General features: G+C 39.6%; 1 protein-coding gene across 1 annotated transcript; it reads right to left on the bottom strand.

Moving 5' to 3' along the window:
* Window positions 1-12,621: 12,621 nt before the first annotated feature.
* LOC112263421 (protein Largen-like) lies at window positions 12,622-22,200 on the bottom strand. Its single transcript, XM_024439607.2, has 3 exons — window positions 21,446-22,200; window positions 18,486-19,383; window positions 12,622-14,090 (listed from the first exon to the last, which is right to left on the bottom strand). Exons 1-2 carry the CDS (start codon window positions 21,581-21,583, stop codon window positions 18,646-18,648), a joined length of 876 nt encoding a protein of 291 aa, XP_024295375.1. The 5' UTR covers window positions 21,584-22,200; the 3' UTR covers window positions 12,622-14,090; window positions 18,486-18,645.
* Window positions 22,201-27,744: the final 5,544 nt, after the last annotated feature.

Genomic DNA, 27,744 nt, shown 5'->3' with positions numbered 1-27,744 from the left:
AACAAAAATGATATCTGTGTCAAACCCATGGAAAAATCCAGGGCCGGATAATCTGGGGCCATTTCAGAGGCCCCCCCCCCCCTCTTCAAATCAAATCCAGCCGGGGGCTGGGATTAAAAATATACTTTTTAATAAAATATAGGACAAAACACACATCACGAAAAGAAAGTCAACACTACATAAAGAGAGACCTAAGACAAGAACATAGCATGGCAGCAACACATGAAAACACAGCATGGTAGCATCACAACATGACAACAACATGGAAGAAACACAACATGGTAGCAGCACAAAACATGGTACAAACATTATTGGGCAGAGACAACAGCACAAAGGGCATGAAGGTAGAAACAACAATACATCACGCAAAGCAGCCACAACTGTCAGCATTTTGACATGTCCCTCCAGTTTTTCCAACTTCTAGGTAGATTTTAAACCACTTAACCAAAAAATGGCCCCAAGCTTTCACTATAATTGTAAAGCCCTAGTTAGTTACTTTGTTGCTTTGACATTACTGAAGATTATTTGTTTCACATGATTAGTGATTAATTTAGGTTTGTCGCTCATTTTAAAGTCAACCCTCATTTTAATATGGTGGGGAAAAAAAATCATAATTCGTTTTTTTCAAAAGAAACATTGAACATTAATTAATGAGTAGTCAAATCATAGTGTGAAAGCAGGTGAGCTGGTTCTACTCCTTTTGGCCATTTTCGTGTGTTTTGTGGTGGAAAACTGAGCAGGTCGGGCATAAACATGTCAAACCTGATACCCATAGATAGATAGGCTAGACATGTTTTAACAATTCCACATTTTTTTGTGAAGCTTGCATTCAAATAGCCCATTATGTTGAAGAAGCGTCCATTCCACCTGTCAGAAGGGGAGTTATGGCTTATTTAAGATGAAAACTTCAATCCTGTTACTTTAATTGACAATTACTATAGTAATTGTTCTTAATTTGAAACCTCTTGAGGATGGGAAGAAATGCTTTTTTATGAATTTGAACATGTGCTCTTTATGACAATGCTGTGACATTGGCTGATGTAAAAAGGGCTTAATAAATACATTTGATTGATTGACAATATTAAAATTAGGTCAAATAAAATGTTTTGACCAAATTACACTACCCAAAAGGCATCTTGTTGGTGAAATGACCCAAGCCTATATATAATCATGTTTAATGAGAATGTAACATAAAATACTCCAATACTATGACGTTTGTATGCCGTTTATTCGCAGGACTTTTATTTTGCATATCACAGAGATAAGGGCATGTTTGTAGGCAGCTGTTGGTTGGCTTTTCTGGCTTCACATAGATGAAACTCTACATGGAAAAAAGTTGGCCTCATTTCCGCTGTCAAAATTGCTGTGGTCGAGTGCATGTTTTCAGGTTTCACCAGTGCTTGACTTGGGCAGGAGGACACTGGAGCTGAGTACCGGCACCTAAAATGTTCTACTACTTGAGCTCCTGTCCAACTTACAGAATATTATCTCAAAAGTATTGTGGCTCTCCTGCACCTTAGTATAAACAGTGCTGGCACCCAAAATTAGTACCAGCACCCAGGGGCACAACTTTCACTGGGGACGTGGGATCCCCTCTCACTTCTAAAACCAAAGTTGTGCCCCTGCCAGCACTTATTTCAGACCAAGTCAAGCACTGGGTTTCACCCCCAGTAGAAGATTAGGCTAGCTTATGCATTTAATATAAATGTAATTATTTAAAGTAGCTCATAAAACAAGTTAATTTCGTATTGATATGTTGGGGAAACAGAACAAGTGAAATGTGCAAGAATAAAGTTAAAGAAATTATTCAATTCTGTATGTTAAGTTTATTATTTAGACTATCATGTTAGACTTAAAGTTTAGTGTTAAAAAACAACACATTACATCCTTATAACACTAATAAATAAAAACACGAATTGTCTTGTTGTAGATTTGGCCATACAATTTATAATATTCACCCATTCCATACAGCTTTCATACCCCAATTTGAGAATTCACCTAGGCATTTCTTTGAAGCGACATCTGGTGGAGTAAAATGTTTTGATTTCCTATTGTCCCCTCTGGACTCGTCACCTGATCTTGATTCAAGCCGTGCATTTATGTTTCCTAACTCACATTAATTTAACTTGCTAGGGTCCTTTATTCTCAATTTCCACCTGACTGATGTGCCCAAAGTAAACTGGCTGTTGCGCAAGCCCTGAAGCCAGGATATGCATATAATTGGTACCATTGGAAAGAAGACACTTTGAAGTTTGTAGAAATGTTAAAATAATGTAGGAGACTATAACCCAATTTATATGGTAGGAGAAGAACCAAACGGACATTTTTATTTTGAGAGCCCATGCTCTTACAATGGAAAGTAAAGGGACATTCTGAAATCTAGCTCTCAGGATGCAATTCCTATGGCTTCCACTGTGTTTCAGCACTCAATGTTCAAGGTTTCAGGCTTGTTTCTTCCAAAATGAGAAAGAATAATATGTTTTACCACAGGGATACAGACTTGGAAATTCGCACACGCGAGGAAGAGGACCTGCTAATATCATTTTCCTATTGAACATACTTCTTTCCGTATGAAATATTATAGTTTAATTACATTTTAGGGTATCTGAGGATTAAATAGAAACGTATTTTGACTTGTTGAAACAAAGTTTAGGGTAAGATTTTTGCATTCCTATCTTGGCATGTTGAACGAGTGGATTACTCAAATCAACGACGCCAACTAAACAGACTTTTTGGGATATTAAGAATGATTTTACATAACAAAACGACACTACATGTTATATATAGCTGGGACCCTTTGGACAAATCAGAGGATTTTTTTCAAAGAGTAAGTGAATATTTAATCGCTATTTGTGAATTCATGAAACCTGTGCTGGTGGAAAAAAAATACTTTGATGTGGGGCGCCATCCTCAAACAATCACATGGCATGCTTTCGCTGTAAAGCCTATTGTAAATCGGACAGTGCAGTTAGATTAACAAGAATTTAAGCTTTTAACCGATATAAGACACTTGACTGTTCCTAAATGTTTAATATCCATAATTTTTATGATTATTCATTTGAATTGCGTGCCCTCCAGATTCACAGGAAGTTGTCCCGCTAGCGGGACACCCATCTTTATTCACAAACATTCTACAGACATGCCAATGCCAACACAGATAAACTGGCATCAGTTTACCCTCAAAAAGGTATTCCAGCCAACAGAGAATCTGTCCAACATAAATGTATTGATTTAAACACTGAAATCGAGGACAAACAATTGGATAAAATAAGGTATTTTTAAAATTTGTTTAAGTGACTTATAGGTTCCTCCGTATCTCCTGCTCATATCATGTTAGCTAATTTATTGAAAATGAAATACAGAAATTTCTCATTTACGTAAGTATTAACAGTATGAGTCAAGACAGCCATTTTGAAGTCTTTCCATAGATTTTCAAGTTGATTTGAGTCAGAACTGTAACTAGGCCATTCGGGAACATTCAATGTCGTCTTGGTAAGCAACTCCAATGTAGATTTGGCCTTGTGTTTTAGGTTAATGTCCTGCTGAAATGTAAATTTGTCTCCCAGTGTATATCTGCATATCCTTGCTCCATTTTATGCAGTATTACCTAAGTGCCTGGTAACAAACAGGATTTTGGAATATATGTATTCTATACAGGCTTCCTTCTTTTCACTCTGTTGGTTGGTTTTGTGGAGTAACTACAATACTGTTGATCCATCCTCAGTTCTCATATCACAACCATAAAACTATTTAACTGTTTTAAAATCATGATTGGCTTCATTGTGAAGTCCCTGAGCAGTTTCAGTAACTGAGTTAGGAAGGATGCCTGTATCTTTGTAGTGACTGGGTGTAATTAATAACTTCTCCATACTCAAATGGACATTCAGCATCTGCTTTATTTTTTATTTTTTTTTACAATTCTTTGCGAGTCATTGAAAAACCTCCCTGGTCTTTGTGGTTGAATTTGTGCTTGAAATGTACTACTCGATTGAGGGACCTTAACAGATATTTGCAATGTCTCATCCTATAATTTGACATACTCCAAATATCATGTCATTAAAAAGGGAAATGTAACTAGGTATATAATCAGTAAGTACAAAAATGATCTCCTATTGCCAGAGAAATTGATGTAATAATAATAGAAAAATGAGTAAATTACAACTGATCATCTTTCACCCAGCAACAATGAGGGTTAGTCATAATCACATCTGTATCACCACCTTCAGCCTCACAGTCCATCCTTCTCTAGAATAAATCAATACAAGAGTGTTGTTTAGCCAGGTCACTGATCTTTTTGTTGTTCCTTGTACTACATGACAAATATATATATATATTTAGTCAGCCACCAATTGTGCAAGTTCTCCCACTTAAAAAGATGAGAGAGGCCTGTAATTTTCATCACAGGTACACTTCAACTATGACAGACAAAATTAGAAAAAAAATCCAGAAAATCACATTGTAGGATTTTTAATGAATTTATTTGCAAATTATGGTGGAAAATAGGTATTTGGTCACCTACAAACAAGCAAGATTTCTGGCTCTCACAGACCTAACTTCTTCTTTAAGAGGCTCCTCTGTCCTCCACTCGTTACCTGTATTAATGGCACCTCTTTGAACTTGTTATCAGTATAAAAGACAGCTGTCCACAACCTCAAACAGTCACACTCCAAACTCCACTATGGCCAAGACCAAAGAGCTGTCAAAGGACACCAGAAACAAAATTGTAGACCTGCACCAGGCTGGGAAGACTGAATCTGCAATAGGTAAGCAGCTTGGTTTGAAGAAATCAACTGTGGGAGCAATTATTAGGAAATGGAAGACATACAAGACCACTGATAATCTCCCTTGATCTGGGGATTCACGCAAGATCTCACCCGTGGGGTCAAAATGATCACAAGAACGGTGAGCAAAAATCCCAGAACCACACGGGGGGGACCTAGTGAATGACCTGCAGAGAGTGCAGGGACCAAAGTAATAAAGCCTACCATCAGTAACACACTACGCCGCCAGGGACTCAAATCCTGCAGTGCCAGACGTGTCCCCCTGCTTAAGCCAGTACATGTCCAGGCCCGTCTGAAGTTTACTAGAGAGCATTTGGATGATCCAGAAGAAGATTGGGAGAATGTCATATGGTCAGATGAAACCAAAATATAACTTTTTGGTAGAAACTCAACTCGTCGTGTTTGGAGGACAAAGAATGCTGAGTTGCATCCAAATAACACCATACCTACTGTGAAGCATGGGGGTGGAAACATCATGCTTTGGGGCTGTTTTTCTGCAAAGGGACCAGGACGACTGATCCGTGTAAAGGAAAGAATGAATGGGGCCATGTATCGTGAGATTTTGAGTGAAAACCTCCTTCCATCAGCAAGGGCATTGAAGATGAAACGTGGCTGGGTCTTTCAGCATGACAATGATCCCAAACACACCACCCAGGCAACAAGGAGTGGCTTCGTAAGAAGCATTTCAAGGTCCTGGAGAAGCCTAGTCTCGAGATCTCAACCCCATAGAAAATCTTTGGAGGGAGTTAAAAGTCCGTGTTGCCCAGCAACAGCCCAAAACATCACTGCTCTAGAGGAGGTCTGCATGGGGGAATGGGCAAAAATACCAGCAGCAGTGTATGAAAACCTTGTGAAGACTTACAGAAAACGTTTGACCTCTGTCATTGCCAACAAAGGGTATATAACAAAGAATTGAGAAACTTTTGTTATTGACCAAATACTTATTTTCCACCATCATTTGCAAATAAATTCATTAAACATCCTACAATGTGATTTTCTGGATTTTTTTTCTCATTTTGTCTGTCATAGTTGAAGTGTACCTATGATGACAATTACAGGCCTCTCTCACCTTTTGAAGTGGGAGAACTTGCACAATTGGTGGCTTACTAAATACCTTTATGCCCCACTGTATATATATTTTTTAAAGGTACTAATGATAATACTTTGCGTTACATCTGGCTAAATGTCACAAATTAACAAAATTGCACTGGGATGTGGCTTTGGCAAAAACAGAGATGAAGGCAGAGGGTACTCTGTCATTATTAGACGGACCAATATTGTGTGTCGAATCGTCAATGTTTGGGAGGAAAATCATAAGGCACAGACAAGCAAGCAGAGAGAGAACAATTTCCAAAATATATAATCCATAACATGAGCATAATCATTGTGGTTTAAAGAATTAATGAAACCGTGTTCATTCTTCAATGGTCCCCGTTTCAAGACTTCTGGTAAAACATCATAAAATGCATATTTTCAACATAGTACAGTACCAGTCAAAAGTTTGGACACACCTACTAATTCCAGGGTTTTTCTTAATTTTTTAAAACTATTTTGTACATTGTAGAATAATAGTGAAGACATCAAAACGATGAAAACTACATGGTAACCAAAAAAATGTGAAGCAAATCATGCAGTCCTCTGAACTGTTGATGTTGAGATGTGTCTGTTACTTGAACTCTGTGAAGCATTTATTTGGGCTGCAATCTGAGGTGCAGTAAACTCTAATGAATTTATCCTTTGCAGCAGAGGTAACTCTGGGTCTTCCTTTCCTGTTGCGGTCCTCAGAAGATTCAGTTTCATCCTAGCGCTTGATAGTTTTTGCGACTGCACATGAAGAAACTTTCAAAGTGCTTGAAATTTTCTGCGTTGACTGACCTTCATGTCTTCAAGTAATGATGGACTGTCGTTTCTCTTTGCTTATTTGAGCTGTTCTTGCCATAATATGGACTTGGTCTTTTACCAAATTGGGCTATCTTCTCAATACCACCCCTACCATGTCACAACACAACTGATTGGCTCAAACGCAATAAGGAAAGAAATTCCACAAATTAACTTTTAACAAGGCACACCTGTTCATTGACATGCATTCCAGGTGACTACCTCATGAATGCCAACAGTGTGCAAAGATGTCATCAAGGCAAAGGGTGAATCTCAAATATGAATTATATTTTGTAGAAAATAGTGAAATAAAGAAAAACCCTTGATGTGTGCGTGTCCAAACTTTTGACTGGTACTGTACATACCGATATACTGATTTCTATCATCTGTCAGATATACTCAATTCAGTAACATTCAGGAGTCATCCTTTGTGTATAGAAAAATGGTAGAAAACAACAATGATATAAAACGTGATAAAATAGTTGATTCTATTGTAGTTTAAGATTAAAAAATACAAAATAACTAGAAATGTGTAAATATAAAGCTTTTCTTTGAAATACCATACTCTTAAATAAAATTAAGTGACAGTAAAGTCCTATGACAACACATCATATTACCGATGGCCCATGACAGCTAAAACTACCAGGAAAGTGCTGCTTTTAGCAAGCCAGCCAGCTTCCCAGACTGCCCCAAGACAGTGTTTGGAATTACAAGGACACACTCTCTGACATTAAAATCAAGGTGTTTTGGGGTGAAACAATTTGTGCGAGGTGACAAGTACCCTTTCTAATGTTGGGCTGTGAGGTGGGAGGGAGGGGCGCCTAACTAGCTCTGAAGCCACTCCACCCTCAGTTCCTATTTTCTGTACCAGTCGTGAAATGTGGAGAAGCAAAACTCAGGAGAGAGACGCACCTGCACTGCGCGGAGGCACAGACGGAGGCCTGACCACATCGCCCCACATCGTTCCCATTTCTGTTCCCCTCCCACGGCACACCAGAGGGGGGGCCCATTGTGCACCCATTGACCTGAGCAGAGGGCTTACTCTCTTTAGAGGTTCCTGAAAGGAGTTGTACCTCCTCTGAAGGCTGTGGGTATGAGTCTCCCCTGTGCGACAGCTGAACCTGTAACCTGGGAAGAGGGCACCAGAGGAGCACTGGATGATGTTCCTGATTTGGAGTGTGCCACCGCCACAACCTTCCTGGAGGACTTGGGCATGCCCTGAAGCCCTCCAGGCCCATCCTGGATCTCCTTGCTGAAGCTGGCTAGTGACACAGCCTTCATCCAAGATTCCATGGCTGCCTGGTTCGCTGCCGCCATCTTGTAGACACACACCTTGGCGCAGTCAAACTTGATGGTGAAGGCGAGCTCTTCAGCTGACTTGCAGAGCATCACGGTGCAGCACTCCAACACGATGACACCGATGGGTTCCTGGCTCTCACACTCCTCAAGGTACAGTAGAACAGCATGTTGCCCTTCCGGATGAACCAGCGCCTGTGGTAGGCTGTGTTCCACTCCCCCTTCTTGAACAGAAAGCCCATCATGTCTGGCGGCGACGCAGGTGGCATAGTGAGCCACGCTACATTCGTTCAGCTTCATTACTCTCCCTCCACAGGGGAGTCCATAATAAAAATTTAAAAAGTACAATACAGCATCTGGTTACTAGTCAAACTCACCAATAAGATTATGTATTAATTATTTAGGTAAACATCTTTCACAATACGGTTTAGAGGCGTCTAGGATTAGACTACTGTAAACAAACGCCCTATCTACCCATTTGTAGGTTACAAGTAGTGTAGTGCAACGTCTTGAATTATTTGGATTTGTTTACGAGATGCCTGGGGTCATGCAAGAGGTGACTGTAACGGGCTCTGCTAGCTAGAGCCACTTAGACTAATGGCATTGACGTAATATGATTGGGCAGGTGAAGGCAAGTGCTCTGCCACATACATTAACTTTCACATGTTCAGACAAGTCTTTTCAGTGATGCATTTTTTAAGTATTAGGCTACTACAGGGTTAGGGTGCAAAAATGTGCTTTTACATTTAACAGCATTTCCAGTCAATTGGTGCGTCAAAGACTGGATGTAGACGAGGGGTATCCTCAAAGGTCTATCTCATATCCAGTAAGTGAATCCTTCACAGTCCAGTTTAACCTCACAACAACAGCCTTGGAGCTCAGAATTCAACATCCCTCTTCTCGCCTTCTGCTGGAGTTGAAACAGAAAATAGTATACTGCAAAATGTTACTGTCATTTCAGAAACAAATTATAATTTCACACCACAGCTTTTTTGTTGTTGCCTAGAACACCCAATACGCAGTGGAGGTATACTGTAGCTACACTCTCTACTCACACATGAATGTTTCAGGTATAATGTTATCTTAACCTTTCCTGGTTTAGATGGTTTAGTTTAGATTAGACTAGCGTTTCCAAACTCAGTCCTGGGGACCCCAAAGGGTGCACGTTTTGGTTTTTGCCCTAGCACTACACAGCTGATTCAAATAATCATCTAATCATCAAGCTTTGATTATTTGAATCAGCTGTGTAGTGCTACGGCAGAAAACAAAACATGCACACCTTGGGGTCCCCAGGACCGCATTTGGGATTATGCTGAATTAGAATAAAGGTTAGGGTAAGGGACAAGGCTAGGGCAATGGTTACGTTTAGGATTAGAATAAGGGTTATGGTTATGGTTAGAGCTACTGTTAGTAGTAGATAGTTAAGGGAGTATGCTAGGCACATAATCAGCGTAATGAATACACCCCAGTGTTAGCTAGTCAATCCAATCAGGGAAAGTAGAAAAAAGACAAAGGTCACAACAACTTTAATTTGCTGCCCATACTATCTGCATAGCTAAATGTTTTTGGTCCAGACAGTAAAAATTATCCAACTTCAGAAAGTGCAGTTTGCTCACTGTAAAACAGGGAAGCCTACTTTATGCTACGTTGGTAATTAAAAATCGTATTTATTTTAAATTTGGTATGACAGTTATCCCATGTCCATCAGGGTTTTTTATCATACCTTGCAGTGTTGTTGAAGCCAGAGACGGAAGAGGAAACGAGACATCGGACCTCTGGGGGTCAACATCCCACTCCCAATTTTTTTCTGTTTCAATGGAAGTCAATGGCCTCTCCTCTCCTTCCTTAATCCGAAGACCAATAACTCGATAAGTGCTCGAGGAGTGTGTCAATTGGAAAAGGCTATAAGGAGAGAATTAATTTTTTTAAATGTGGTAAGGGTTAGGGTCAGAGTTAAGGGTTTGGTTAAGGTTAGGTTTAAGGTAAGGGTCCGTTTCAGGTTTATGCAAGTTGGTTTGAAATAAGACTAAAGTCGATGTCCACACCCCCGCGGAATTCTAATTATAGCATAATAAAATAAAATAAACAAAATCTGTCAGTTAATAATTAATGCCTTAACTTTGAAGATCTTCTTCTGTTGGTACTCTAATATCTCAAATAAACATCACAAATGGTCCTTTTGTTCGATTAATTCCGTCGTTATATCCCCAAAATGTCCATTTATTTGGCGCGTTTGATTCAGAAAAACACTGCTTCCAACTCGCCCAACCTTTCTACACATTATCTAATAAATTACCTGTAATCTTGGTCCAAACATTTCAAACAACTTTAGGTATTTTAAAACGTAAATAATCGATCAAATTTAAGAAGGAATAAACCGTGTTCAATAGCGGATAAAATGAAAGTGGAGCAAGCGCTAGGTCGCGCGCCCCCAAACACGAGTACACTAGACTCGACACTCATTCTGAACAGCCATACTTCTTCATTACTCAAAAGAAAAACATCAACCACTTTCTAAAGGCTGTTGACATCTAGTGGAAGCCGCTAGGAACTGCAACCAGATGCCTCAGAAATCTAGATTCCCATAGAAAAGCAATTGAAAACAGTCACCTCAAAAAAACATTTCCTGGATGGTTTGTCCTCGGGGTTTCGCCTGCCAAATAAGTTATGTTTATACACAGACATAACAGTTTTAGAAACTTTAGTGTTTCTATCCAAATCTACCAATTATATGCATATCCTAGCTTCAGGGACTGAGTAGCAGGCAGTTTGCTTTGGGCACAATTTCATGAAAATACCGCCCCCTATCCGAAAAAGGTTTTAAATCACATCACAAGACCACTTTTGAGGTCTGCAAAAAAAAAAAAAAAAAAAATATTTTTTTAGTAGTTACCATTTAATTCAAGTGTGCAGGCACGTTGCCCTGTTCGGTTAGCGGTGTTTCTGTAGCGCACATGAGATGGAGTTTGCAAAACAAATGGTCACTGGATTGATGCAAAGAATCATGATATTCTGCCAGGTAAGCATAGGCTACTTTGTAGCTAGAATCCTGACTAGAACCCCAACATTTGATCATATTACTCCAGTGCTAGCCTCACTGCATTGGCTTCGTGTTAAGGCTAGGGCTGATTTCAAAGTTTTACTGCAAACCTACAAAGCATTACATAGGCTCGCTCCTACCCATCTCTCCGAATTGGTCCTGCCGTCCACACCTACACGTAAGCTACGGTCACAAGACGCAGGCCTCCTTATTGTCCCTAGACTTTCTAAGCAAACAGCTGGAGGCAGGGCATTCTGCTATAGAGCTCAATTTTTATGGAATGATCTGCCTATCCATGTGAGAGACGCAGACTCGGTCTCGACCTTTAAGTCCTTACTGAAGACTCGTCTCTTCAGTAGGTCCTATGATTGAGTGTAGTCTGGCCCAGGGGTGCGAAGGTGAACGGCAGGGCACTGCAGCGACGAACTGCCCTTGCTGTCTCTGCCTGGAAGGCTCCCACTGGGACTCTGCCTCTGACCCTATTACAGAGTCTGAGTCACTGGCTTACTAGTGCTCTCCCATGCCGTCCCTAGGAGGGGTGCGTCACTTGAGTGGGTTGAGTCACAGACGTAATCTTGGTTTGGTTTTGTGCCCCCTCGGGCTCATGAGGTGAGGTGGAGGGGGTATTCAGGGGCTATACTTAGTCTGGTCTCAGAGTTGTAAGTTGGTTGTCTGTTAATATCCCTCGGGTGGTGTGGAGGCTGTGCTTTGGCAAAGTGGGTGGGGTTATGTCCTGCCTGGTTGGCCCTGTCTTGGGTACCGTCTAAAGGGTTTCATTCCTATGTTGTGAGCTCTGAGCTACAGAGCTGTCTGTCCTCAGAAGACCCCTTCCAGAGAAAAGGGTGAGGGAACAGACTCCTAAGCCAAAAAGGACACTGACATCAGGAGGACGAGCAGGGAGGTGCGCAGGAGAAGTGCGTCATCGAACAGCGGAACGGTCCACTCAGAGAATCCTCGGAGATCATTCCCACGTAATTACATCATTATATTCTGACCCATAAGAGCGGCAGTTTGAGGCAAGGCTAGGGTTAGAATAGCATAGCTGACAAATTCACCCAAATGTATATTTCTCTTGTGTACTTTCTTTTTTCTCTCTCTTTTGAAATTCCCATTGTGGGTAATACGCATGAATCTGTGTGTTGGCCTGTTCTAATCAATAGCCTATAATGTGTTTTGTCTATCTTTCATCATCATTTTAGCTTTTTAGTAAATAAATATTCAACTAAGATTGGTGTGGTACGAATTCATTAGTGAGACCCGGGTCCGTGCAGATTCACGGGCTATACATTGAAAGTTACATTGAAGGTCTACTTGGGACAGTGGATGGATCACACAAGCTCATGGTTCATGCAATACTATTATTAAAATATCTATTCTGTTTTTCTTCCTTTTGCCTCTCATGTTTGTTCACTTGGAATTGGGTTTCCCAGAGCATCTCTCCTTTTACACTTCTAGAAAGTGAACACTGACAGTGAGATAATGACATTGTAGTAGCTTGCAGTAATAGTTCCTTTTTCATTTGACCTATAGAGGGTGATATACTGTAGGTCATTGACCTTTCAAAAAGCTTTAAAAGCAGGCATTGAATTGTCAAATCAACACAATAAACACACATACTTGAAATTATTCTGTAATTCATGTATTAAAGTCCACAAAGTATAAAGAATAACATAAGTGCAAAGTGCAAATTATTCATAAAGATGTGGACATATACATTGTTTTCCCGACACGTCATTGACGAAGTTTGTTTGTTACGTTCCATCCTCTTCAAAGCAAAGTCATTAGTGGTCCAGAGAGACAAGGACACACAGTCACAAAGTCCACATCAGCTAAGGGTGGGCAAAAGTGAGGTGCACTCCAGTTTGTGGAAGGGGCAGCATGTCTCAACAGCCTCTCCAGTAAATGCATAGGAGACCACAGTGATGACAGGATGAGGTGGAAGAAGAATCAGCCGTGCATTCATTCAGCATCATGCTTCCTCTGAGCACAACAATGTACTGTATTTGGTTTAATCTAGTTTGCTTTCATGTGCTACACATTTTTTTTTACACCCCTGTAACATAATGATAACATGTTTTTAAAAATCTATATAAATACTCTCTCACTATAGAAATAGAATATCCACATATGCCCTGCAGAGATAAATGTATTTCAAAAGTATGACAGTCTTCTTCAAAATACTACTCTCATCCCATGGAATATCAAAAATATTAGATTTTATGTTAAAATCTCTGTAGAAAATTACTCTAAATATATACAAATACAATTTGATGCAAATGATTCTGTCTTTGAGAGTTGTTTAAAGCTGTATGCCATATCTTTGCAAGTAACTTGCATGACATTGAACATAGATGTCAATATGCGAAACACATTCTGAACACAAATGAGTGACCAGCCTCCATTACAATTTCTGAGCCATTCAACTTGCCTCATATTGTATGTTGGATTTGCAAAAGGACACATTTACTGTATGTTTTTCACACCCTACTACAGTATAGACGTTAGAGGACCATGTTGTGGCTTCTATCTTCAGAGCAGTCACTGCAGATTACCAGATTTCACTGGATGTTTATGTCAAATATGTTATCTTCAAGGCAAATATAGCACAATTCACAAAGCAAAAAACTGTAACTGAGTGGGTCTTTTCTTGTTCAAATTATGGCTTTAAAATATTGACCATCTTTTTTTTCTCTCTCGCTCGCACTCTGTCTCTCTTGCCCTCTCAAAAGGAGTTGAGACTGAGTAGACTTCCACCTGGAATAGTTCTCCAAATGCTGGGGACATCAGTTTAACCTATGACTAAACAGAAAATCTTAATTTCAGTTGTAAATGAACCAGTCCCACTTGGACACAATGTTTTCATCTTATTTTTCCATTACATTTGAACTTCTGCAATATTTATCTGTGAGTAAGACTATGCCTTGAGGACTTCCAATGTTCTCTCTCTGTGAGGATGAATTATTTGGCCATGGCTCGGGGGTTCTGGGGGATGTTCTGTCAAAGGTAGGGAGCATCGTTCTCAGTGACTGTATGCTGAACTGAAGTTGATCAGCTTAATGTCAGTGAAGGTTGTTTCCACTCTTACCCAGAAGGACCTGCAGGGGAAACAAGAAAAACATGCATATGAGCATTCTGACAATAAGAGGGAAATGCAATTGAACTTGCATAAACAGCCGCAGCTATGGGAATGAACAGATTAAAAAAGAACATGACCACAATTCAAATATTTTTTTTGTTAGAAATTGTTGCACAATTCCTTTCCGAGCATTCAAGGCTGCATTGTACACCTTTTTTTTCATCTAATCGCAAAAGAGTGAACAAAATAGAACATTCTCTTATAAAACATGTGCATGCAGCAACAGAATAATAGCCAACATCAATAATCCTGTATGTTGTTGGAACCTAACAGTTTGTAACTCACAGATGTTGGTCAACTTGAATGCTTTGTACTTGGATTGAAGATTGGGCTGTCTTTACCTAATGTCAGAGTCAAATGGCTTACATCAAGGGTGATTACACATAACAGTATAATGTTGATACTGTCTCTTTTTTTACAGTTTCTGTAAAGTTTTGGGGTGACCTAAAAGGCCTAACTGTATTTCCTAAATGTGTGTGGTTTCATACATTCCTCATAGCCTCTTGGTCAATTCTTATACTTGACAAATTCGTGAGTGTATATCTGGACAGCTGTGTCACCATAGCTGTGGTAAACAAGTCCAAATTGTAATATTGTTTTCCCTTAAAAAAAGGAGATGCATCTGATGCCTCTGCTTTTAATAGTCTCCAAAGGGGCATAATAATCTCTGATTAAGTTTGCTTCACAACAACATTTCTCAAACTCATGCTCTCGCTCTCAAACACACAAACGACTGCAAGAGGACATTCCCTTTCCACCATTCCTATGTGCAATATGGTAGTAGGGGGACTAATCTAAAAGAGCATGCATACCTAACGTGCAAGATGTATTGTTAGCACTCTGATGTTTGATAATGTAGTTCAGCACTCTTTTGTATCGTAATGACCTTTTGAGATCTCCATTATAGATGGAAAGCCTCTGGCACAAAACTGTATTATTTGTCTTGCCATATTTCACTTTTCATTTTGTTTAATGTCTTTTCATCTTATTTTGATTGAGGAAGCAAAGAAAGACATAACCCATTGATACATGATGAGTATATTAACAATTTTGTCTAGCACTGCAGCCTACATATGGCAGAATATGATAGGTAATTGTGGATTGGCACTACAGTACTGTAATTGTGTTACATGTATGCCTATTTATCTTTGCCAGGCGGCAAGCAATCATGTCACATAGAATGTTGGAGTTTTGCACAACCAGTTTTACACAAGAATTTTAAATGTCTAAAATAGACTCCCACCCCCAGGAACATACAAGACTTGTAGCTGGGTGGGTGGGAGTCATCATTGCAATAGATATCTCTTTATATGGCTCGTGTGGGCACATTCTGGTGGAAGCCCTTTTAAGGTTCTCACAACACTGATCTCTCAGCATTTCCTTTCAGTAAGGCTATATTATGTATTTAGGTATTTCCTGGAAATTGTTCTTAATCTGTTAGTTTTCAATTGCACTGTACTTCTTGATGAAGGTAAATACATTGATTTCTCTAGAATAAAATGTTTCTACTAATCTCATCAATGTGACCAGTCGCACAAGCCTGCGGGGCTGACATTGCTACGTCCTTCATGGCATTCCTAATTTTTTAAATACTTGAATAAGCACAAATCCTTATCTAAATGGTGAACAAAGTTAGTAAACTTGTCCATTAGAGCAAAGAGATCATGCATTGAGTCACATCAACATAAAATTTCATGCCCCGCTTTTTGTCTTTGTTCACACTCACACACATTTCAAACACACGCTGCTTGTCCATGTCGGTTTTAGAGCATTGTCAACAATTGTGATGGTACAAAGGCAGTATGAAAGATTGCTATCAGCACAGTAATAGCCTAGTCCTGCTCATTAGAAGCCTTGCTAGTAGGAGGTGCCCCTATTTCCATCCACCTCCAGGGTATGCCTAATTTCATTCATTCCAAAAGGGTTCTTTGGCTGTCCCCATAGGAGAACCATTTTTGGTTTCAGGTAGAACCCTTTCGGGTTCCCTATAGAACCTTCTGTGGAAAGGGTAATTCATGAACCCAAAAGGGTTCTACCTGGAACCAAAATACCTGGAACCAAAAAGGGTTCTTCAAAGGGTTCTCCTATGGGGACAGCAAAATAACCATTTTAGGTTCTAAATGTCTTTGAATTCATACCCTTTCATACGTTTTTGAATGGCATAATAACATAGTAAAGCCCTACCACATACACACATGGGTATGACTGTTTGACTACAGTTCTATTCAATTAAGACCAAAATACCAACATCTGATGAATGGTTATATACAGTCAGGTCCCTAATTATTGGCAGCCTTGATAAAGAAGAGCCAAAAAGACTGTATAAAATAAATAATACAAAAACTGAGCTACAGTGCCTTCAGAAAGTATTCACACCCCTTGACTTTTAAAAAAAAATTTGTGTTGAATTTGAAATAGATTTAATTTTGATTTTTGTCACTGGCCTACAATACCCCATAATGTCAAAGCAAATTTTTTTACAAATTAATTAAAAATGAAAAAATGAAATTTCTTGAGTCAAGTATTCAACACCTATACAGATTCAACCACAAAGATCAAGTAGGTTATCCAATGCCTCGCAAAGAAGGGCATGTATTGGTAGATGGGTAAAAAAATACATTGAATATCCCTTTGAGCACGGTGAAGTTATTCATTACACTTTGGAGAGTGTATCAATATACCCAGTCACTACAAATATACAGACATCCTTTCTAACTCAGTTGCAAACCACTTATGTATTTCACAATGAGGCCAATGGTGACTTTAAAACAGTTACAGAGTTTAATGGTGATAGGAGAAAACTGAGGATAGATCGACAACATTGTAGTTACTCCACAATGCTCACCTAATTGACAGAGTGAAAAGAAGGAAGCCTGTATAGAATAAAAATATTCCAAAACATGCATCATGTTTGCAACAAGGCACTAAAATAGTACTGCAAAAAATGTGGCAAATCAAACTTTTTGTTCTGAATACAAAGCGTTATGTTTGGGGCAAATCCAATACAACACATTACTGAGTACCACTCTCCATATTGTCAAGCCAAGTGGTGGCTGTGTCATGCTTGTCACTGTTAAGGACTGGGGAGTTTTTCACAATAAACAAAACGTAATGGAATGGAGCTAAGCACTGGCAAAATCCCAGAGGAAAACCTGGTTCCGTCTGCTTTCCACCAGACACTGGGAGATGAATTCACCTTTCAGCAGGATAATTATCTAACACATAAGGCCAAATCTACATTGGAGTTGCTTACCAAGGAGACAGTGGTCGAGTTACAGTTTTGACTTAAATCTGCTTGAAAATCTATGGCAAGACTTGAAAATGGTTGTCTAGCAATGATCAACAACCAACTTGACAGAGCTTGAACAATTTTGAAAAGAACAAATGGGCAAATATTGTACAATCCAGCTGTGCAAAGCCCGTAGAGACTAACCCAGAAAGAATCACAATTGTAATCGCTGCCAAAGGGGATTCTAACATGTATTGGCTCAGGGGTGTGAATACTTATTATGTAAGTGAGATTTACATGTCCAAAGATTTCTAAGAACATGTTTTCACTTTGTCAGTATGGGGGTATTGTGTGTAGCTGGGTGGACATGTGTTTGTTTCGTTTAACCATTTTCAATTCAGGCTGTAACACAATAAAATGTGGAATAAGTTGAGGGTTATGAATACTTTCTGAAGGCATTGTATGTATTTATATACAAATAAAATTGCTCAGAAAGACATTTTGTTGAACAAGAAATAAAATTTCAAAAAGATAGGGGTCATAATGTATTGGCACTCCTGTTTATAATTCTCTAGGCAACCTCCCCTTACAAGGATAACGACACAGCCTTTTTCTAAAATGTTTTATGAGATTGGAGAACACGTTAGAAAGCTTCCTAGACCATTCCTCCATAGAGAATCTTTCCAGATCCTTGATATCCTTCATCTGCTCATATGGATGGCCCTATTCAATTCAAACCATAGGTTTTCAATGGGGTTTAAATCCAGAGACTGAGATGACTATTGCAAAATGTTGATTTTGTGGCCAATTAACAAAAATTGCGCATACAATTATAGCTCAGTATTTGTATCCTTCAAGTGAAGTGTGAGAGTGGAGCGATATTGAGTGAGAAAAGGTATGACCTCATTGACATACTGTCAGACAGTGTGTTGGGCAGCGGACAGATTTGAGGAAAGCTAGGTTTCTTGTTTAACCTAAAGCATAAATTAATAACATGTTCTAACACAGCTTCCTGTTTCTTGAATCGCTTCAAAAATATGAGTCAATTTAAATTCACTACTCTCAACCCAACCCTGCCAAACCCCCTTACACTCCAAGGACAGTTGTCGGTTGGCACTCACTCACCATTCATTCTCTCCTTGTGCATAGTCTCTTTTTTTTCTCATTGTTTAGATTAATCCACGTTTGACTGCAGTAGAAAGCTTGTAAAATAGAAATAGAACACTATAATTTTTAAATGTTTAATTAAGGGCGATTAACATCAAACCGTTGTGGTGGTTGATTTTCAAACCGTTGTGGTGGTTGATTTTCGGAGGATGGTTTTCTGTGGTTTCAAGGAAGGGTTAGGATGAGGCACACAAGGCGAGTTTGCAGGAGGGAAACTATGGCTGACGCTGAGGCCGCCATTTTCCAACAGGAGCTGGGGTGGTGGTGAGGAGGAGGAACACTGATGGACAGGGCTCATTACTTCAGTCAATTCTGTCTGTAAGTGTATATCTGTGTTATTGACGTCATATTGCAGGTCACAGTCAGGGCAGTACCCGTGATACTGGACCTTTTCACTGAATCGGACCCGCTCCCTGGTGGCCTGGTGGCATTTGCTCTCTTCATGCCGTAGCAAAGGCATGGGTGTACGTCCTTTCTCTGGAATACTATTTGAGATGCAGTACAATAAGTCTCTGTTTGACTTCCCTGTGCAAACTTCATTGCGCATAAGAGTCCCGTTAGCCTTGGCTAGTAGGTTCCCTGATGGAGGATTCTTGTTGTTCTCCTCCGCTTTGATAGATGTCAGCCTGGGAGGTGGCAGAGGAGGGTGGGGCTTCTTCAGCACAGTCAGGACAGCAGGGATGACAGACGGGGGCCTAAAGATAGCGTCGTCAGGGTAGATCTTGATCTTGTCAATGCTGGAGGCTGTGGTGGTGCTGCTGCTACAGCTGCTGTTCAGGGTGTCTGTCTTGGAACTGTCCGTCATCGCCTCCTCCAGCTGTAGGTCACACGTGAGGGAGTCGATCTCATGCACAACCTGCACCAGTAGAAAGGAAAAAGAGCTATCATGGACAGTACTTATATTTAGCTTGACAGACATCAAAGTAACAGACTATTAGAGTACAAAATACAGCAGCAGCCAAAATGTTACTGTATGAAGCACTTGTTGATGTGCAACCTGACTATTAAAATAATGCATTATTATAATAACTTTTAACATTTGGTAATCTCAAGCCAGATTCACTTGCAACACAACAATATTATCTGATTCATTATGTATTTGTAAGGTAAGGGGAAACTACCCACACAACCCACCAAATTGTATTCAGACTCAGAAGTGGAACCCTCTGGCTATGAATTAGCAGTACTAACTTGTTTAGATAAGAATTCATTCTGTGTGTATGCACTTACACATAGTGGACATATTAAATTGAAATTGTTGAAAGCACATACTCTGCCTCCCATACATTCATGGTTGAGGTGATGATAATAATATACATAGTCAGTGAAAATTGCAAAGACATCTCTTCATAGTGAATGACTTCATCTTCCCTTAGGTATCTTTACTAATTCTGACTAGAAATCAACCCTTATTGCTGATATGCATGCATCAAAAGACACAATGTTAAAAACTATTAGAGATAGTCTGAAAGGACTTTGTAATCCATAACTGACATAATACCTATTAAGACCTATGGAGATGATTTACATATCATTAAAACATTTTACTACATTACAGTGGCAGCCAATACTTTGCCAAACCATGTCTGTGAACAGTATCCATACAGTATACCTTTTTAAAAATCATTACATTTTGAAGTAATTAAAGACATTGAAGTAATATTGAAGTAATATCCGCATATCTAAATTTCATGGAATGTTAAACTGAGGCTGGTGCGAAAAGCTCATTTAGAGTGAAATCTCCATGCACAGTCATAAATTGATCATTTAGTGGGCCACAAAAAAAAGAGTCGCAGTATCCAGTGCCACATGCTGTAGGGCATGTTGATTCTCTCTCCGTGCCAAGCATCTGGGTTCAGCTCCCCTTAAACATAGGCTTGAATCCAGCCAGTATAGTGTGTGAGTTGCAGTAGACAACTGCATTTGAATGGGATTTACTGAAATATTGGCTTTGATATTGACAACCCTCTAGGTTGGTTGTTTTAGCAGTGTTGTTCGACTGACAGATTGTGTATGCTTCCCTGAATAGAACACACTGACCCTGCTACTATTCCATTCAAATACTTGTTGAAACGGTTGAAAGAGGACTATTATTTTATAGGACACGTGTGCCGTATATCCATTTTAATACAGGATGTAAGAAAAATCTTGTAAGTAGGTCTTATCCAAGTGACAACCTGTCAGATAGGGACGAGTATTTCAGCCTCAGCAGGCTGGACAGCTCTGTTCTTACAAAAGCATATAGGTTGACAACATCCACATGTCAAAGCACGTTAGACTGCGGGTTATGGAAGATGGTAGACAACAAGGATTATTATGATCAATCTGTGGAATTTAAAAGAAAACAAAGAAAGCTGAGATGAATGAATGAATGCAGTAAAATTGCAATTGTTATTCAGCTTAAATAACTTGGACCCAATGACAGCACTGACAAAACCCGGATATTGTAAGAAGGTGCTGATGAGCTGCTGTATAATTTGTCAGGAGACAAATCTCATGGAAACAGTAGGCCTAGGCTAGACTGTGTTAAGATGATGAAATGAAATGCAACACCATTCCGGGGAACTTCAAGATGAACAATTAATCATGATTAATTTGTGCGCTTAAATCAAAGCATGCGCAACAAGGCGCAGCTACATTGTCATCCTCCGTAGAGACAACCTGTCCTAAATATATTTCATGTTCACTGATAAGATATATTGTCACATATGATAGGCCAATGCAATGTTTGTAGGCCCTGGACTTAATTATTTATATATGAGCCTTCAGATGTTATTATAGAACAAGCTTGTTTTGCTCCCCATCAACAGAAAAACAATAGCCTAACCATACCAGCATGAAATAAAGAAACAATGTATGTTCATCTCAAACAGCCTAAAAGCCACTTAAGCCAGACATAAGGAACCTATTCCACTAACCTCTTTGAGCTCTTTGGCCACATCCCTCAAGTCTCCCAGGATGGTCTCCAAATCCTTCATGATTGTCTTGATCTGCTTTTTTACTTTCACTTTGGAGACTACTCCTTCAGAAGATTCTGCATTTGATGTCCCTGACATTCTTCGTTGGCACAATGTATTTTAAGGATCACTAATAAATCCTTTCGGGGAAGCAAGACCATTTTGTCGATGCATTTTATTGCTCCGTTTTCTTCACATTCCTATAGGCTACATCACGCAAGAATGTTGTGAAGTGGAGTGACAGCGTCCCGGCGAGCATAGCGAAAATAATATTATCTTAAGAAACATATACTGAAGAGGTGTTTGTCGACAGTCGCTCATGATCATTCCACTGTTACCTTTCACATTTTCTCAAAAACAAAATGCTGATAGTCACATTTCCTTGTGGCAAGCACTGCAAATTCACAATTTTGAACATGCCTAGTAAGGTCCAGCGTGATAACAGAATGATAAGGAACAAGGTAAATAGGATAGAACACAGCAATCCAATCCATGCCCAATATTCTAATCATAACGGTCCGTTGGCTGCGCCAGGCATCCCCGTTGATCAGATTCTCTCTCAAAAATATATTTATATTCTATACAACGACAGTCCGATATAGTATAGGTTAAATTCATAAACTGCAGTTACATTACTGAATAAATGACACGTGAAAATCATTCCATTTTCACATTGCATCTTCATCGAAGCCTCCATGGTGTTTGGTAGCCGACGTCGGGGGAGAGAACGGTCTCTATACCGCTGCGCTTAGAGCTGTAGTCGCATGACACACGCGCATGTGCCGCAGAAGCAGATCACCTGGGGCGTCATTTATAAACCATGTGTACAGTATGTACAAAATATACCCCAAAATGTGCGTGCGACAGTTTTCACGCAAAGTTGGCATTTATAAAAAATGTACTTGACATGAGAATGTGCTCACCTCCCAGCAAACTTTAGACCATGCGTACACACATCTACTAGTGGCAAACAATTATGGAATTATGGAAAGCTTATTCATAAACAACTGGGGAAAAATATGAACAAGAATGCAGCCATTTGCCATTAATAAGGAGTGAATACCATTTAATATAATAACGGTTACATGCAGTGGCGACCCGTCATTCAGGGCAGGTGGAGCAGAGCCACACCTGTTTTGAGCTCTACCTTTCCTGTCTAGCAAAAATATATATAATAATAATAAAAACAATTTAAAAAAAAATAAATAAATAATAATAATAATAATAATAATAATAAATATATATATATACAGTGCCTTATATATATATATATATATATATATATATATATATATATATATATATATATATATATATATATATATATATATATATATATATATATATATACAGTGCCTTGCGAAAGTATTCGGCCCCCTTGAACTTTGCGACCTTTTGCCACATTTCAGGCTTCAAACATAAAGATATAAAACTGTACTGTATTTTTTTGTGAAGAATCAACAACAAGTGGGACACAATCATGAAGTGGAACGACATTTATTGGATATTTCAATTTTTTTTAACAAATCAAAAACTGAAAAATTGGGCGTGCAAAATTATTCAGCCCCTTTACTTTCAGTGCAGCAAACTCTCTCCAGAAGTTCAGTGAGGATCTCTGAATGATCCAATGTTGACCTAAATGACTAATGATGATAAATACAATCCACCTGTGTGTAATCAAGTCTCCGTATAAATGCACATGCACTGTGATAGTCTCAGAGGTCCGTTAAAAGCGCAGAGAGCATCATGAAGAACAAGGAACACACCCGGCAGGTCCGAGATACTGTTGTGAAGAAGTTTAAAGCCGGATTTGGATACAAAAAGATTTCCCAAGCTTTAAACATCCCAAGGAGCACTGTGCAAGCGATAATATTGAAATGGAAGGAGTATCAGACCACTGAAAATCTACCAAGACCTGGCCGTCCCTCTAAACTTTCAGCTCATACAAGGAGAAGACTGATCAGAGATGCAGCCAAGAGGCCCATGATCACTCTGGATGAACTGCAGAGATCTACAGCTGAGGTGGGAGACTCTGTCCATAGGACAACAATCAGTCGTATATTGCACAAATCTGGCCTTTATGGAAGAGTGGCAAGAAGAAAGCCATTTCTTAAAGATATCCATAAAAAGTGTTGCCACAAGCCACCTGGGAGTTTGCCACAAGCCACCTGGGAGACACACCAAACATGTGGAAGAAGGTGCTCTGGTCAGATGAAACCAAAATTGAACTTTTTGGCAACAATGCAAAACGTTATGTTTGGCATAAAAGCAACACAGCTCATCACCCTGAACACACCATCCCCACTGTCAAACATGGTGGTGGCAGCATCATGGTTTGGGCCTGCTTTTCTTCAGCAGGGACAGGGACGATGGTTAAAATTGATGGGAAGATGGATGGAGCCAAGTACAGGACCATTCTGGAAGAAAACCTGATGGAGTCTGCAAAAGACCTGAGACTGGGATGGAGATTTGTCTTCCAACAAGACAATGATCCAAAACATAAAGCAAAATCTACAATGGAATGGTTCAAAAATAAACATATCCAGGTGTTAGAATGGCCAAGTCAAAGTCCAGACCTGAATCCAATCGAGAATCTGTGGAAAGAACTGAAAACTGCTGTTCACAAATGCTCCTCCATCCAACCTCACTGAGCTCGAGCTGTTTTGCAAGGAGGAATGGGAAAAAATGTCAGTCTCTCGATGTGCAAAACTGATAGAGACATACCCCAAGCGACTTACAGCTGTAATCGCAGCAAAAGGTGGCGCTACAAGGTATTAACTTAAGGGGGCTGAATAATTTTGCCCGCCCAATTTTTCAGTTTTTGATTTGTTAAAAAAGTTTGAAATATCCAATAAATGTCGTTCCACTTCAGGATTGTGTCCCACTTGTTGTTGATTCTTCACAAAAAAATACAGTTTTATATCTTTATGTTTGAAGCCTGAAATGTGGCAAAAGGTCGCAAAGTTCAAGGGGGCCGAATACTTTCGCAAGGCACTGTATATATAGTACGATCAAAAGTTTGGACACACCTACTCATTGAAGGCCTTATTTTTAATTATACTATTTTCAACTTTGTTGAATAATAGTGAAGACATCAAAACTATGAAATAATACATATGGAATCATGTAGTAACCCAAAAAATTGTTTAACAAATCAAAATATATTCTTCAAAGTAGCCACCCTTTGGCTTGATGACCTTTGCACACTCCTGGTATTCTCTCAACCAGCTTCATGAGGTAGTCACCTGAAATGCATTTCAATATTTTTTTGTTTTCTATCTAACCTTTATTGAACAAGGCAAGTCAGTTAAGAACATTCTTATTTACAATGAAGGCCTACCGTCATTTTATTAGCAGGTGTACCTTGTTAAAAGTTCCTTGCAAAAGTCTGCATTAAACCATTTGCAATACATGAAAATAGCCTTACGCTTGAGTAAATTACGAATACCCCTGACATTAATTGAACAAAGAGATAAAGACAAACTTCAACCAACAACCTTGTTATGCTAATATAAGCTTTTCCTAAGGAAATGTAACTCAAAAGGATTTCCATCCCATTATTAACCTCTCCAACAAAAAAAAACAAAAAATATTGGTCATAAAGTTACAAAAGTATTCTTACTCCCACAAGGGGGAGACATTGTGTAGACTTTACAATAAGTAGTTATTCACCTATAGTTACACGGAACCCAAACCGGCTGCATGCGTGCGCCATCGTGTATAATTATATTTTTTCCCCGCACACTAAACGCCATCACGACACGCAGGTTAAAATATCAAAACATTCTCTGAACCAATTACATTAATTTGGGGACAGGTCGAAAAGCATTAAACATGTATGGCAATTTAGCTAGCTAGCTTGCAAATGCTAGCTAATTTGTCATATTTATCTAGCTTGCTGTTGCTAGCTTATTTGTCCTGGGATATAAACATTGTTGTTAATTTACCTGAAATGCACAAGGTCCTCTACTCCGACAATTAATCCACACATAAATGGTCAACTGAATAGTTTATAGTCATCTCTCCTCCTTCCAGGCTTTTTCCATCTTTGAACTTATATGGTGATTGGCATCTAAACTTTCATAGTATACCATGACGACCGGCAACAGTTTGTCTTTCAATCACCCACGTGGGTATAACCAGTGAGGAGATGTCATGTGGGTACCCTGCTTCTATAAACCAATGAGAAATGGGAGAGGCAGGACTTGCAGCGCGATCTGCATCAGAAATAGAAAGAAGTTCTATTTTAGACCTTGGCAATGCAGACTCTCGTTGACGCGCGCGAGCAGTGTGGGTGCAATAATTGAATAACATGGATTTCTAAATTTATTTTGCAACGCTCGCGCACGCAATGTGTCCGGTCTGGTCAGCATGTTAGTGTTAAGTTGATCAATTATCAGGCCAGCCTTTTCTCATTCAAGTGCTTGTGTACATTTTTTATAATAAAAGGCTGCTTTTCACCTGGCAATCAGTTTTTTGGACTGACAGTTCTGTCCGAGTTAGACTCTGGCGCTCTCTCAAATGTCCTGATCTGACTCTTGCACCGATAAAAAAATTCAGTTTTCCCTGCCTTTCGAGCTGCAGCCACCATCGGCCACAGTTTTTCTCTTGTCACTTTGTCTGATGAGGTCAGAACCTCCGTGACCCTCAATTTTTGCTTGATGAGGAATTCACAATTCTTCGCCCGCCTCCAAAGAAGATCCCGTGTAGATCTGTTGGTGAACCGGATGATGTTTGTCCTCGGTCTCTTGTCTTGATCCTTGAGTCTTCCCAAATGATGGACGATGTCTACATGTTCCTGAAGTTTGGCTTTTGATTTGGGAATGACAGCTCCACAGATGTCAACAACTCTGCAACTCTGGAATTCCATGGAGCCTCAGGTTCCACCTGCGCTGGTATGTCTTCGCCTCATTCACCTTTTGCTCGAGTTCAGCAACCTTCTTTTCATTTTCCTGGCAGATAACTTCAACTTTTTTCTTCATGTCACTTTTGAGGGTTTTCATTTCTCCAAAGATAAAGTCAACTGATTTTTTTTAATGGCCTAAATTTTCATTGTATTCTTCTCCCTAACCATGACCTCCAAGCCATTTGCCCTTTCATCTATCTTTGCTGTCAAAAGCATTACAATATTGTTTTGCATCTCAAAGAAGTGACATACCCTCTTGGCCTCATCTTTTTTCCCTGGGGCTTGACTGGAGTGCCGGGGTTGTAAGGTAACGGCCTGAGCTGGGGACTTGAGGGGATGCTCACCACATTTTCATCACTCATTGCAGTCTTTCCCTCCACAGTTACATTCTGAAGAGGAGTATCCAAAATCATACTATCTTTTGTGGTTAATTGTCCATCTGACGATCTCTCCATTTCTTTCCTTTTGGTTCTGGTCGTGGCAGTTCCCATGTATGTTCGACGAGCTAGTTTTTGAGCTAGATAGCTTATCTGGCTATCTAGTGTTGTAGCAAACTTAGTTTTAGAGGTGAATAACTTGCAGAAAGTAATCAATTACTTTGGTAAATAATCTAAACCATATTCATACGGGGTTTTATGACCGTAGAAATGATCCAATGGTCATAATTGGGTAAGGAAATCCAATAATTCCTTCAGCTACCAAAACAAATATTCTGCACTGACCGCCATCTTGCGCGCCCTCACACCCATTGAGCCTTGTTCACACCCTCTTAAGCCTTAGCCACACCCATCTCCTTAAGGGTTGATCCAACCGTTCTGTGCTAACCTGCCAGCTACTTCCAGACATCTAAGAGAGAGAGAACAGCTCACTGAACATTACTTGCCCTATTGCTCTGTGGTTTCGCATTCAGAGCGCACACTGGATGCTCTGGCAAATAAGTAGGGTTGTTCCGAAAACTCTGACCTCAAAACTACAGTCAAGCACCCAAGCTAACTGTCTAACATTGGCTAGCTACTTCCAGACACATATTGAGAGAACACCCCACTCTGACCAGCAGAGCTGTTTAGGCAGTTGTCATGTTATCCAGAGCGTTGGTGACTGTAACTGTGCTCATGGCAACAATTTAATTATGCTTTGTTTCAGACAATTACTGACACCGGACATATTAAACGGGTATTGAGCTTTCAAAAATGCATCAGTTATTCTGCGTTCTGGCACACTAAAATGAGAGTCTTTTGTTAAGAAATGTAGCTAGATAGCTAGCTAGGTAAACAATGAATCCCAACGCATGATGTAACGTTAGTTAGCGTGCCAGCCAGCTAACGTTAGCTAGCTAGCTAACAGTACACTAACT

Source organism: Oncorhynchus tshawytscha, linkage group LG12, assembly GCF_018296145.1.
Source record: "Oncorhynchus tshawytscha isolate Ot180627B linkage group LG12, Otsh_v2.0, whole genome shotgun sequence".
Taxonomy (NCBI): domain Eukaryota; kingdom Metazoa; phylum Chordata; class Actinopteri; order Salmoniformes; family Salmonidae; genus Oncorhynchus; species Oncorhynchus tshawytscha.
This window is presented reverse-complemented; position numbering and strand designations above follow the sequence as displayed.